The sequence below is a fragment of the Lutjanus erythropterus genome, chromosome 16, assembly GCF_056507025.1.
Source record: "Lutjanus erythropterus isolate fLutEry1 chromosome 16, fLutEry1.hap2, whole genome shotgun sequence".
In the NCBI taxonomy this organism is placed as follows: Eukaryota; Metazoa; Chordata; class Actinopteri; order Lutjaniformes; family Lutjanidae; genus Lutjanus; species Lutjanus erythropterus.
Window position 1 is genome coordinate 32,851,861 of NC_139332.1, and position 13,914 is coordinate 32,865,774.

The 13,914-nt window shown below is 40.4% G+C and overlaps 1 protein-coding gene across 8 annotated transcripts in view; it reads right to left on the bottom strand.

Moving 5' to 3' along the window:
* Positions 1 to 1,684: 1,684 nt before the first annotated feature.
* The window catches only part of rxrba (retinoid x receptor, beta a), a 28,447-nt gene continuing 16,217 nt past the window's right edge, over positions 1,685 to 13,914 (bottom strand). For 2 of the 8 annotated variants that reach the window (XM_084739231.1, XM_084739230.1), the window contains 5 exons: positions 13,175 to 13,210; positions 11,581 to 11,672; positions 11,295 to 11,400; positions 9,527 to 9,583; positions 1,685 to 8,195 (listed from right to left, as the gene is read on the bottom strand). In XM_084739231.1, coding sequence (XP_084595357.1) covers positions 8,048 to 8,195; positions 9,527 to 9,583; positions 11,295 to 11,400; positions 11,581 to 11,672; positions 13,175 to 13,210 — 439 coding nt within the window. In that variant the 3' untranslated portion in view covers positions 1,685 to 8,047. The remainder of the gene's footprint in view (positions 8,196 to 9,526; positions 9,584 to 11,294; positions 11,401 to 11,580; positions 11,673 to 13,174; positions 13,211 to 13,914) is intronic. The other 6 variants (XM_084739233.1, XM_084739232.1, XM_084739235.1 and 3 more) reach the window with 3 other exon arrangements.

Consider the following 13,914-nt stretch of genomic DNA (forward strand, 5'->3'; position numbering starts at 1 on the left):
GCTAGACGAACATCTTTTGAAATCCAGCACTCACTACAGTCATCCTAATTTAACATTTAACTCATCGTGTTGGCAGCTACTTTCCTGAATCAAAATGGCAACTTACTGTTTCTACTACTTCAAGCTGGGAGGTTACAGGGTCTTCTCTAAATATGATGCTGCTGACATGGGCTGCGCTTCATGGTCCTGAACAGAAAACTCATTGTGCCTGCTCCCTCTGCTGGCAGCTGCTGGTACTACAGGAGCAGCTTCCACAGTGGCACACTTGGCTCAGACATCTGCAACATGGAAAGTGATGCTTAACCTCCATCTCATTTATCGTAGTCTACTTATTCAAGTCAGGGTAACCAAACTCATGTTTTATAGCCTATTAACAACTACTCTGCATGAGTGTAATGGAGAGTTTAGCCAAACATTTCTCAAGTGTGACAGTCAGATTTGGTCATCTCACATAAACACAAAAATATAAGATGTGAGAGGACTGAAGGGGATCTATAACTAGGCCAACCACACATAAACCAGAGGAAAAACCTAATAATAGTGTGACTGCTACCATGTCTGTGTGATTTTCTGACTTTACAACCCTGGCTTGTAGCAAAACTGGATCTAGGAAAATGATACGGGGGTATTTTAAAAGGTAAAATGTGGCCAAAGTTTAATAAATGCTACTGTACAATCAAAACTGTTCCATGGGTGTGCATACACCACTACTGTCTATGAAACAATATGCATGAACATAACAAGGATCTGCTTAGTTCTACTGAACTGCTGTTAAATACTTTAAATATTCTGAGTTAGCAGAATTTTATCGCCCCGACAGGCTTTAAATATTACATTAATAAATACATTTGAATGTAAAGAACTTAGAGTGATTTGTTGTTGTTAAGTTCTGTGCCTTATTTCAGGCCTTGAATGGTGAGCGACACTTTGTAAGGGCTTTACAGCGTAACTACTGTGGGCCAGGACGAAGGAGAGCTACTCTCTGGTCAGTCCGTCAGAGATAAGGGAGGAGACAGGCTGAAGGAGGCGGAGGAAAGATGCAGATAGAGAGAACAGCCACTGACTACATGGCCACACAGATACAAACCCATACCCACATTCCTATCTTTCTTAACATTTAAACATGTGGCAGGGGGAACAGAGCCACCAGTGCAGAGTGAAATGTACCTATTAAAATGATGTTTCCTTATTGGCCAAGGTGCGTAAAGTAGGCGGGGAAGCAATACAGGACTATTTCACCACCGGGCAGCCTTAATCAGAGGAGGAGGAGGGGTTGGGTGGAGCGTCAGGAGACCACAGCTGTGTGCCTTGGACAGGACAAGAGGTCAGTGCTCCCTCTAGAGGTTGAAAGATGGGAGTGCGGTGCCAGCGGTCACCCGAGGCCCTGGGGTCCTGCTGGACTGAGGAGCGTACCATCATTCCTCCAGGACACAGTGGGAGCCGAGTTGGGACGTTCCATTTCATGGACAGTGAGTGGGTGTTTTATGTGAAACCTAAAGGAAATGAGTGCACTCTGGTAATTTTCAACCCACAGAATATGTTAAACTACTGTAATAAAAAGTCATTTTCATTTGCAGTTTGCAGTATTTGAAACAACTTAACAACTTTGTTTCATAACAAAAAAACTTTGCAGAGTTTCAAATGTGATTTTTTTTTAAAATAATGAATGAAAAAACACTTCATGTACAGTATTAAAACCTTTACTCGGACATGATACAACAAACAGAAACAAGATTCAGAATTAATGACTGAAAAAAATTATTCATATTTTTTTTCTTCTTTCAATCCCCGAAGCACACAATGGTCAATCAGCTCCACATGTACGATGGAATAGGATACAAACAGGACAAAGAACAGACACAAGAGAAAGAGAGAAAAATAAAAAATAAGAGTGACAGATTCCATTTCTGATTTTACAGTTCTTGTATTTGTTTAATACTTTGTAATAAACAAAAGATGAAGAGCATAGTCGGAGAAGAGGGAGACAGGAAACCAGACAAAGAAACAGTGTGTGAATTTTTTTTTATGGTGAAGAGTAAACAATTAAGGAAGATTCTAGATCTACTGGAAAATAGTTCGTTTTCTTCTCAATCGACTAATGAACACCTGATCAGAGTTCTTCAGGTCCCTGCCCTTCTTTTCTTCCCTCCTTCACACTCTGCGCTACGCTTCACAATCCATCCAATCTGAAACACCAACAACAACCTCTTCCTTACAGAGAGCAATCGTATTCAGTTCATCTCTACAATCAAGTTCATTCAGTGTAACCAGATCCTGCTCAGAGGTGTCTCCTGTGAGGTCCAGTGGCCTTTGCACTGTGTGTCTATGATTAGAGCCACAGATTCTCCCTCATAATCTAAATCAGATTCTGAAGGCTTTGTTTTTATTGCTGGTAGTATCCAGCTACAGCCACATATGACTCTAGCACAGTAAACACACTGCAGGTTGCAGTGGACCTGGTTGCAGAAAAAACTCAACCAAATGCAACTGAAGAAGAGCAGGTCTAGGACAAGGCTAAGCTAGGCTAGCCCTGTTATATCATTCCTTATTTGCATTTCACTCATATATGCATTTCCCTGTGTCTTAGAAACCGAAGCGACGTTTTCAGGCCGGGGGACCCTGTAAAAAGCACCAATGCACAGCTTGAGCACCCAGAGGGGACCACACACTGGTCTACTTCTCTCTCCAGTGACCAGTCCTCCCCTCTCCACACGAGCTGTCATTCCATTCCTATTAGGGCCCCTCTTTAGTATGCACTACACAGGCCAAGGTTAGCACACACTCTTTAGTGCGCTGCACAATAATCACAACATACATGAAAAACAAGCACTGGGGACTGAGTGGCCCTGCATTTAAAACGGCCACATCCGCAAACAGCTTGGCAGTGATAAATAAACCAGTGAGGGTGGTGGTTTCAAGGCTGCATAGCACACACTGCCTCATTGATCATAACGGGATGGGCCTTAGCTCCAGGGGACCTGTGTCAATAGGTAAAGATGCCACCCTGATAGCTTATCTATTAATGATGATCAATTCTTTAGTCACAGCCTGCGATCCATTTCAAAAAAGCATACTTAATCAATGTCTTTATTTTCAAAAAAGCGAGTAATTATTTCAAAATGTAACAAAGATGGCGACAACAATACTGCTACACAGTCAAAAGGTCACAGCATGCGTCTGCCTTGAGTGCACACGGTTGCGAACGACAAACATTTGTGGGCAGTGCGGTGCGATCCAGCAGTCTCCCATGGCGACCGCAGATCGTCGCTGCTCTGCCGTCAAGTAAAGTAAGCAAAGAGGGACACACGGCACTGAATCCCTCCCTTACTGCTCTCCAATGCTTGTCCCACAAAAAGCTTCACATCCTTTTCAAACAGTCCAAGAATCATAGGTTTATTTTACAAGTCCATTCCAATGCAAAACCCAGTAATTTTCAGCCCACATGGGTGAGTGTATAAGCATTTGTTAAGTTTAAAGTAAAGCAGTGGAGACAGGGTGAAGTGAAGGAAGGGAGGAGGCTGGGCTGTGTTGATAAAGCATCAGGTCAACAAGCCAGTTAATCAGCCCTCCAGCTTGGTTCCTTTTCCTCTGTACATCCTTTCATTATTTTGCTCAACAAATCAATTTAACAGCTCTCAGCACATCACCGCCAAAGCTATAGTATCTGCCAGTCAAAGGCGTAGCTGCAGACAGATTCCATACACATGTGCATAAAAGCATACACATGTGGCCACATATACCCTATAACAAATGCTAAAAAAACTGAAATACCCAACCACCAGCTCATGCTAAAACAGTCTGCCTGGTCAGCAAAGCTTAAAGTGGCTCAGCATACAGAACCTGCACTGACTGTATAGCTTTAAAAAAAGAAGTGTTTACTGTATTTGTTTATCATCCTCTAAATGACCTAAGCTCATAGCAAAATGTAAAGAAATATAGAAGTGGCATAGCAAAATGTAAATGCATTGCTGTTAGCCTATATGGAGGGATGGGAATTCTAAATAATTTCACTGCCAATTAATATCAACTTATGTAACAGACTAAGCTAATATGTATCAATGCCAGAAACACAATACACATATTGCATGACAATTGTTTAACAATGTTACCACAATATGAATATACAAGTTGCATATTTTGACTTTTTTGATGAATCATCAACAAAGATTGACCTTTGCTCAGTCGGCTGTGTATGCGACTAGAATTTTTAATGTCAACTAGTGAATCCCCCAGCACTTGACTGATTGTGTAATCATTCCCATCCCAAGCAATAAACATAACGCAGTAGTAGCAGGCTTAATCATCCAACAGAGGAAGCTCCAAAAATAAAATCCTGCAGAGAAAGTTGCTGAGATGTCAACCAAACAGAAGATGAGATTATTCACAAACACTCACATCCTAAAGTCAGACTATTCTCTGATGCACAAGGGGAAAAAATAATTTTGAGTTGCACTCAGAAACTTCATCCCACAGCCCAAATGTTATAGAATAGCTGAGCTCTAATCCAGATCAAAGATCTCAAAGCCCAGTGGCCACAAAATCCTTTTCAATCAAGTCTCAAAACACAGACTGCCAGTATTAGCTCATCTGAACCAACTCAAGCACTAAAGCACTGAGACCATACTGCAGCATATACAGTACAAAAATGATAGCAGGTGTCGGTGCCTTGTCACCTGAATCGCAAGTGTACCACCATCTTGCTTTTCTTTGCAAAGAAAAATCAAAATGACGAAGTGGTGGTGCACAAGGGGCTGACTATTCTCTGCATGTAGGAAATTTACAGACATCTGGAGATTACTTCGTTGACTTGGCTGTACGTATGCATGGATGGAGAGAAACTGAAACGACACCAAAGTCTAAGGTTAGACCAACTTACTGACATGTTAAACAAAACCACCTGTCTTACAGGTCATCTAACTGCCAGCCTCCAAGTCCACATCTAATGGGGGAGGCCAAGAATCCTCTCTGAGAAGAAGTATTTGGACTATCTGCAGGGCAGGAAGCTCATTGCTCATTCTGGTCAAAGTAGCTGGTGGACCCCAAAATTCAACCGCTACTTTCATTGCTTCCACCAGCCTAACTGCTTTCTAAAATACAAAAGACACTGGCTGTGTCTGGTGGAGTACAAAGACCGATCAGCCACAGCCAAAATGTATAAGCACTTAGCTGGTGTTCATATTCCATAGTTGGGAGTCTGCAGTAAAGTTATGGGGTCATAAAATAACTAAAGGAAAAAAAAGAAGAAAATCTACATTTTAAGCAGACCTGTTCAAAGAGTGGAGAATGGCTTTCTGATTTGTCTGTGTACTTGCATACTGTGTTTGCATTGATGAAAATGTGCAAGTCTTAAACTAAAAGACCATGTTAGTTATTTAGCACCTGGTAGAGGACAGCTGTACCTCTTCCCTGTAGAACGATACTGCAAAATGTACGTTTCTAATTTCTAATAAATGTGGCGACTAATAAGAAGCCTAAATATACCTCAGAACGCCAACACTCTTTTAAATACTTTACTAACAAAAATGGTAATAAATCTTTATGTGTACCCCAGTATTGCTCACCTTTGAGCGTGTGTAGACGGTTTAATTCATAGTTTACTGTATATCTCCTGACCATGTGGTAGCTGCATTTGACTCTTCACTGCAATGCTCAGATTCAGTTGCCCACAAAATTTCAATCACAGTAAATGTCAAGTGCCATTGTCAATGAAATCCAGCCAATCATTTACCAAGAATAACAGGAAACATTGGCAGAAGTTGGTGCAAAAGCAGCGGTGAGGTGTGGTTTGGCCCTGGGCTCAATAACAATTTCATGGTGATGTTGTTACAAGTCTAATGTTGATTCAACAGCGAAAAATAGAGCTTTTGAATGTGTTTGTTGGAGCCGCATATTTCACATTCACAAGTGTGAACAGGCCTTTGTTTCTGCATGACTCCTGTGTTGTTGTTGTTTTTTTTAATTATTTACATCTACTGTACAAAAGTGGCAAGCATTGAGCCAATACACACTGAATAAAGTTTCCAAAGCAGCAGGTAGTAAGTGTAGGATTTCCATTATATAGCACTCACTTATTTCATTATTGCATTACAGAAACATTACACACAAGAGGTCCTCCGCAATTAAAACACTGGTGCCTTGTTTACTAATCTTTATCCAAAGCCAGTGACCCATCCATGAGCAGTGGGCTGCAAAAATGTTGCAGATAAGCCAAATTTCATAATGATTGACTATCAGGTGAAATCAAATGTTGCATTATTGCCATCAGATAATTTCAGCTGGTCTTTGTGGTTCCCCATCTCTGCTGCTGTTTTTTGTTTTGCACAAAAAATCAGCTTTTAGCACCTTGTTTTACAGAGGGGAGAGAGTGCACCATCTTGAATACAAAGCAATGCATCTCAAACCAATTAAGTATTTTGCACAAGGACACTTCAATAGCTGCTGAGTAGAGGGGTCAAACGTCACACTTATTTATTGTACTCAATTGTCTCACTGAACAGTAGGACACACAACTCAGATAGAAGCTGTCTAATTGTATGCAGAATTGGAGGACAGCATTTTTTTCTGTTCCATGGCCAATGGACAGTTGATACAAAGAAGGGCAACCTCTCTAGAATACTATTTTCAGTTGAACCGTGTGTTAGAACAGACTAACATACAAGACACACCAGCCAACATTTTCAACCGTCTAACTGGTGATTAGTGCCAGTTCCCAAGCCTTGTTATCATCTGTACAGGAAGTGGCCAATTATTCAGTAACTTCTTTAACAAATCATCACATCTGATTTGACAATTATGCAATAATGAGAAAACCCTACACATAGTACCTTCAAGTTCATCTTAGGTGTCTGAGAACAGATGGTCATTTCTAGGAAACAGGAACATTTACACAGTTACAACTCACAAAAGTGCATAAATGACCACCAGCAAAGGGAGGATTTGGGGGAACGGGAGATAAAAGACTAACAAATACGATTTTGTCTTGCATGAAGCTGTACTTCTTCTGAGCCTCAAGCTGTTTAAAATGCCAACCAACTGCCAAAGTAGAGAAAAGGATCAAATCAAAACTAGGAAACAAAAAAAAAATTCAAGTCATTCTTCTTGTCTTACAAAGCCCGCTGTGCGCATCAGGGTGGGAGGGACAAAGTTTGTCTGTTCAACAAAGTGCTCCCACCCCCCTTTTCCTGGATTTCAATGCCTTGGAAAAAGCTCTCATTTCATGAGTACAGTACTTCAAATAGAAACTCAAACAAGTTTCAGCATGAATATTCAAAAAAGCATAAAATATTTCAATGTTTACGAGATTGGATGAACTCACTGGGAGGGTGTGTCTGCCTGTCCACTGAAGGACACCTCCTGACCAATAAGAAATGAATTTGTTTGATGATGGACAGTTGACTGAAATGCTACACACCTGATTTTAAGCTAAAACCATACATGAATAACTAACCGGCTAGTGATGGATATAATATACAGAGGTGCAGCTAGCAGTGTAACTAAGTAACCCAAGTTAAACAGGGGACGTACACCAGTTACACAGAAGCAAAAACCCACTGTGAGATGACGATGTGAAAACTGAAGGCTAACTTAAAATTAAGACATTTATTGTATATGTGTGATAAAAAGGGGCTATATTCCTTGAGTCGTAACCCCTGTGGTGGAAAACTGAATATGGGAAAAGATGGTGAAAATGTGAGTGTGTGTGTGTATGTGTATGTGTGTGTGTGTAAGTGTGTTCGTGCGTGTGTGTGTATGTGAATGTATTAGCATATTGTTCATTCAGAGCCATGATTATCTGTGTATTAGTTATGTTGTTTGTCAAGTCATGTATGCAAGTTAAGATCTGTACGTGCGTGTGTGAAGATAATTAGCCGGTGACAGGGAATATGTGTGTGTTTTTGTGTGTGTAGAAGTGTACAGCCGGTACATTTAAACCAGCAGGTGCTGCAGTTAAGTGAGGCCCAACAAGAAGAGTCAGCGACCCAACAGGGGGTGACATGTTGGTAATCCTGGTGTACATCGGATCCTGACCGGACCGAACCTGGCTCCTCTAGGTGAGCTGGTGAGGTGCCTCTAGCATTTCCATCAGGAAGGTGTCGATGGGCGTGTCACCAATCAGTTTAAAGAAGAACAGGTGCTCCAGGCACTTCAGACCAATGGAGCGCAGTGCTGGGAGCCGGAGGAGGAGCTTCGCAAACCTGGATGATTGAGGGAAAGATGAGAAGGACAGTAGAGTGAGAAATGGCCACAGATCTATACATCATGAAAAACTTAAAATAAGAATTCAGAAGATACATGAAGCAAGAAAAATGTGAAAATATACTTCCTCAAATTTTTGTCAGAGGGCATTTTGGGAAATGCAGAAATTTAAAGGTCCAGTGTGTAAGATTTACGGGGATCTATTGGCAAATATGGCAAAAATGGAATTTAATATTCATATGTATGTTTTCATTAGTGTATAATCACCTGAAAATAGTGTTTTTGTTACCTTAGAATGAGTCGTTTCTATCTACAGAGGGCGCGGGTCCTCTTCCATGGAGGCCGCCATGTTGCACCGCCGTGTTTCTACAGTAGCCCAGAACGAACAAACCAAACACTGGCTCTAGATAAGGCCTTTTGTGGTTTTTGCGGCCAGCGTTTTTCCCACATGCTTGAAAGGGGAGGGTGAGGGGAGATGTTTTCAATCTGTAAGCTCACTGCTAGATGCCCCTGAGGATGCTTTCACACCCAACCTGTTAGGTTCAGTTAAGACAGACCCTGGAGCGTTTGCCCAGTTAGTGCAGCGCATTTGGGCTGTTGTGAAAGCTGTCAATCAAACTCTGGTGCAGACCAAACAAACTGGACTGAGACCACCTGAAAAGCCACTCTGGTGTGGTTTGTTTGTGGTGTGAAAGCAAACAAACTATCTACAAGATTATATGATAGCAGAAATGTGATTTTAGCATGATTTCAAAAGCTAAATTGCTTACATGAATAAAACCATATACTGATGCAGGAAGTCATAATAGATCTATCTAAGACATGTACAGTGTTGAATATGCTAAAGGAGCACGTTCATTAAACACTGTGTTTTTGGATAACTCCTGAGAGTTAACAACTCAACCGATAAAAAAGATCAAATGTAAGTAAGATGCAAATTTGCAGTAGGGAGAGAGAGGGAGAGGTAAGATGCGACGGACAGATCTGCGTTATGTAGGCTTATGTCCTCTATGAAACGTCTGTGTCCTCACATCATTACAATATTTTAATCTATGATGAACTTTGGCTCGTGTCCAGGTGTTGTCTCTCCCTCCTCATCTCCTTGCAGTTCTCATGCATTAGTTCTGTGTTGTTGTATGTGTAGTTGCTGTGGCTGCTTTGACATACAGTATGCTGGTGTTTGCCTTGCTGCTGTAGTGTAAAATGTTCTCAAATTGTTGTAAATTGTTATTAATAGATATTAGATATAAGTTATCCTGACCATTCAAATAAATACAAAAAAACATGAATATTGGGCACCATTTAGTATGACGTCATTATATAGACTGACCTTCTCTCAGCACCCCAAACTGTGACTGACTTCCAGGGTCCCTGGCAGGAGGAGGTTCTATTTAAAATTAAATTAAAAACAAAACAAAACGAAGAAATGAACGTGAACTAGTTCATTTTTTGGTACTGTGAACTTAGTTCTTATAATCTGTTATTTCTTTGTGAGCTCTTTGTGACAGGAAAGAACATAAATAAACACATCAGAAGCATTAAAGTGCTGCATAAACTTCTGTCAGTCACCGAAATTTGATTTCCCCACGTGGGTCCTCATGATGCACTGAAGATGCAAGATGACAATTGGCAAAACTGTTACCTGTCAGTCTGTGCATCTTCATGTTTACTCCTCATGTTTGTAAAAAGTCAGTGTAAACACGAACCGGACCAGAAAATGCAATAAAGTATAATTTTTCCTTCAATCTGGACCAAATGAACCGAACTACAGGTGTGAAAGCACCCTGAACCCTACACACTGGTCCTTTTAACTTGCTAGAGTAGAACTAATTGCAGCAGGTTGTGGAGTCAAGTGGGATGGCTGAAATCACTCTTAAACATCACAATATCGAATACACTCTACCAGTGTAAAGCTTAATTTATGCTTGGTAAGTCGACAAAGTCTCAAAAGTAGTCTAGTGGCAAATGTTATGAGACACACTGCCCTGCATTTACTCATTTCTATAAAAAAAACAAGAAGGCAAAATGAAATGTACAATTTTAAATTTGTGTGGGTATGTCTAGCCAGTGAGTTGACAGTGTTTTTTTTTACTTCTTCTGTCAGATTTGTTTAAGAAAGCATTAGCAATACTAATACGAAGTACTAACATGGCAACAAGCAATCTTCCTGTTGTCGGTGACATTACCAAATTCTGCAGGTTTACATCAGCAGTAGTTGTGCCCAGTTAGTCTCTCAGATATATGTGATTTTTATTAAAAGACAACTGTCCAGTGTGCCAGGTGACCAACCATTGGATGGCAGATTTAGTCAGATTTGTACTTTAACATAACTATGTTGATATGTCTAAGTAGGGTTGGGTATCGTTGGTGTTTTTTGATAAAATCATACTCCTAAAATGGTACAGGCGCCTGAACTGATACTTAAAAAAAAAAAAAATGAAGCACAAAATGAATGTATTTTTTCATTGCCAAGAAAAATTTGAACTGAAAAATACATTAACTGTTAACACTTTAAATTATACTTAAATAAATCAAAACACTTAACAAATTTATATAACAATTTTACATAACAAATAAAACAACTCCAGCTTTGAGCTTCAGGAATTCATTGGCAGAAATATGATCACATTTGCTAAACTGATGAAAGGCTGCTCTCATCACCATCAGTGATTTCCCCATCATAAATAAAAATGGTGAATAATTGTGACACGTCTCATCTAGTGTTTTATACCTGTGCTCCCCATCGCCAGGGCCAGGAACGCCCACAATGCTGGCTGATGATCTCGGCGTGCGGTAACAGGCAGTTGAGCACGAGGTATCCCCCTGCTTTCAATTGTGCTCCACAGCCATGTAGAGAGTGTGCTGCTGTAATGTTAGCTGGCGGTTTGGTGATTGATCTGTAACCTCTGAGGTAAACTATTTTAATCAACAGCTCAGGCATGTGACACCAAAATGAGGCACCGTAATCTGCATTCAGTTGTATAGGAATCAGTGCTATGCTGGCACCACGCTTCGGTACCCAACCCTACTAAACACCACCCGTCACAACCATCAACCTCACCTCTTACATTTCAGTATGTCTGTGTGTTACAGCCTACCTGCCCTGCTGATCGGGGTATTTCTGTTTGCAGTAAGCCTCAAGAGATGCGTACACCCTCTCTCTCAGGAGCTCCACTTCACTGGGGTTGGACAAACCCTTGGCATCTTCAGGTGAAAACAGACAATATTTATATTACCTCCATACACAACTGACACATGACACACATTTTTCACTTTACATTTCAATATTCCTTTAATCTTGTGGACATGAATTTGTCAAGTTTTGTTTTGGTGTCCCTAATGATATTTTCCACATGATTTTCAACCTTCCACCTGTCTGGGTACCTGGGTTGAAGAGGATGATGGCTCGAAGGCAGCCCAGCTCTGTCTTGTCCATTTGCATGTCTCTCATTTTGCTTACAAGCTCTGTCAAAACCCTGCAGAGAAGAGAGGAGAGGAGAGGAGAGGAGAGGAGAGGAGAGGAGAGGAGAGGAGAGGAGAGGAGAGGAGATTTGCAGGAGGAAATTCCAGTTGAAAACAGGGGGGCAATGCCAGATTAGCAAAGAGAGAGGAAGTAAGTAAAAGGACAAGTGAAGAAGAAAAGAAAAAATGGGAAAGCAAAAAAAAAAAAACAAGAGGAAGAAAGGGAGGGAAAATAAGAGTAAGAACAACACAGGGGGAGCAGACTGGATAATCTCACTATTATTTATGGTTTGCTCTCAATGTAATGACTTTATGTCCAAATTACTTAGTGCATGGCTGAACTGCTGGTTCTGCAGAATAAAAAAAAGAACACCATTTAAAACTGTTGGTGGCAAACTGCTGCCACTGAATGATATTAAATTCTGGCTGTGGCTGATTCTTTCTTTTTTCTTTTTTTAAGTGGAGCTGTGCTAGCAAATGTGTGAAAGTTGTTGTGACAGTGACTGCCAAACACTGAAATCTACCATGGCTGGAGAATAAAAACTCAGACACAAAAACTTAACACAGCTAAAATAGAATAAATGCCAAATTATTATCAGTGTATCCAACCAACTTACCAACACATCATGTTCAACAGTAGAGTTATCAATGCTTCATTAGATGTGTAGCATAATCATGTATATAGAATGTCAGCTTGGATTTAAAAAGCTTGGTGTGGGCAGTAAGTGCATCCTAAAACTTTTAAGACTACTTCTGTTCTCCTGTCAGGAATATGACTTGGATGAAATTGGAGAGGACTTTGCAAACCAGGGGGTGAGAGGAAAGACATGATGGCCATTAGTTTATTTGCTATTCCATCATCTTATATGGACATCTGTTTTTAATGAGACACCGCCCGAGCCAGTAATATAGTGCTTTGCCGAGTCAAGGCTTTTATACACACCCGGCACAATGATTACATATTTTATTCATATTTAGCTGACAAGGCAGAAGAAAGTAAGATTGATTTTCGGTATGCATCCAGAAGGTATGTTACTGACGTTGTAAAATGGACCCTTTCCATCACAAAGGGAGTACCACCAACGAGGGGCAACAACACCTTCAAAAGGTAACTAAAACAAACTGACCTCACTGCGTAAAGAAGCATCCTAAACTGGAGTCATACAGTATTTTGTCATACAACCACATGCCACCATTAATGCCCTGGGAAACCTAGCTTCACAAAGCCAGCCCACACATTCTGATTAGCTCATTATGGTGGAAGTGGGCAAAAGACGCAATACTTCTTTATCATCATCATCCAAACCAGACCCCAACAGTTCTGCTGAGTGACAGGGTCAGACGATTCTCAGTGTATGCTGTTAAGAACAATATCTTGTGGCGAAAATCAGCTGGCTTCTGCAAAGCTGCGGAAAAGCCTAAAAGCGTGAACCTTTCAGCTTTGGGTCTGTGTTTTTTCCAATGTTGACTCAAGAGGAGGGGTTTAAGAAAAGTGTTTGTGTAGTGGCGTAATTACCTGTCAAATATGGCCCCAACCTCGGCATTGTGCGCCCTGTGTATTCAATCACAATGTGTTATTACAATGTCATTACACAGTTACATTGTTATTACAGAATACGGTCTTTTTTTCTGAGCCCTTCAGCTCTACAGATGGTCAGTACTTACATATGATTTCACATGGTGAAAATCTGTAGTGTTACAAACTACTTTCTGATACGTTTAAAATTATAAAACTGTATGCATGGAGATTGTTTACATTTTTCATGTCTGGACTAAAAGTTTGCTTTTTCTTGCACCTGCACCTAGACATAAGGCACCACTGTATTCACATGTAAAATAAGCACAAAGGAGGTTATGATAAATCTTAGGAGCCAAATGCATAACTGCAGAAAATCATTAGTAAACATGAAACGGTTTGTATGTGGAAAAATTATTGAGCCTCTCAACATTTAATAATGTTCCTAACTAAAAGTAACTTGAAGTCCAACTGACATTTAATTGCATTTTTGTCTGCTACTCTACACATATCTAATAATATCTAATATGTAATGTTCATGTGTCATGTATTTATGTGTTTAAGTCTGTTTCATTTATGGCAATCCAAATTATTTGTTGTGTATTTATATTGTCATGTTAAGGAGAGAAATATCCTTAGTATTAGGATAACTATGTAATCATAGAGGGGAGGTTTTACTATAAGACCCCTCAGGTTTCTCATCTCTCTTGCACAATCCTGCTATGTTTGTCTTTCCATAC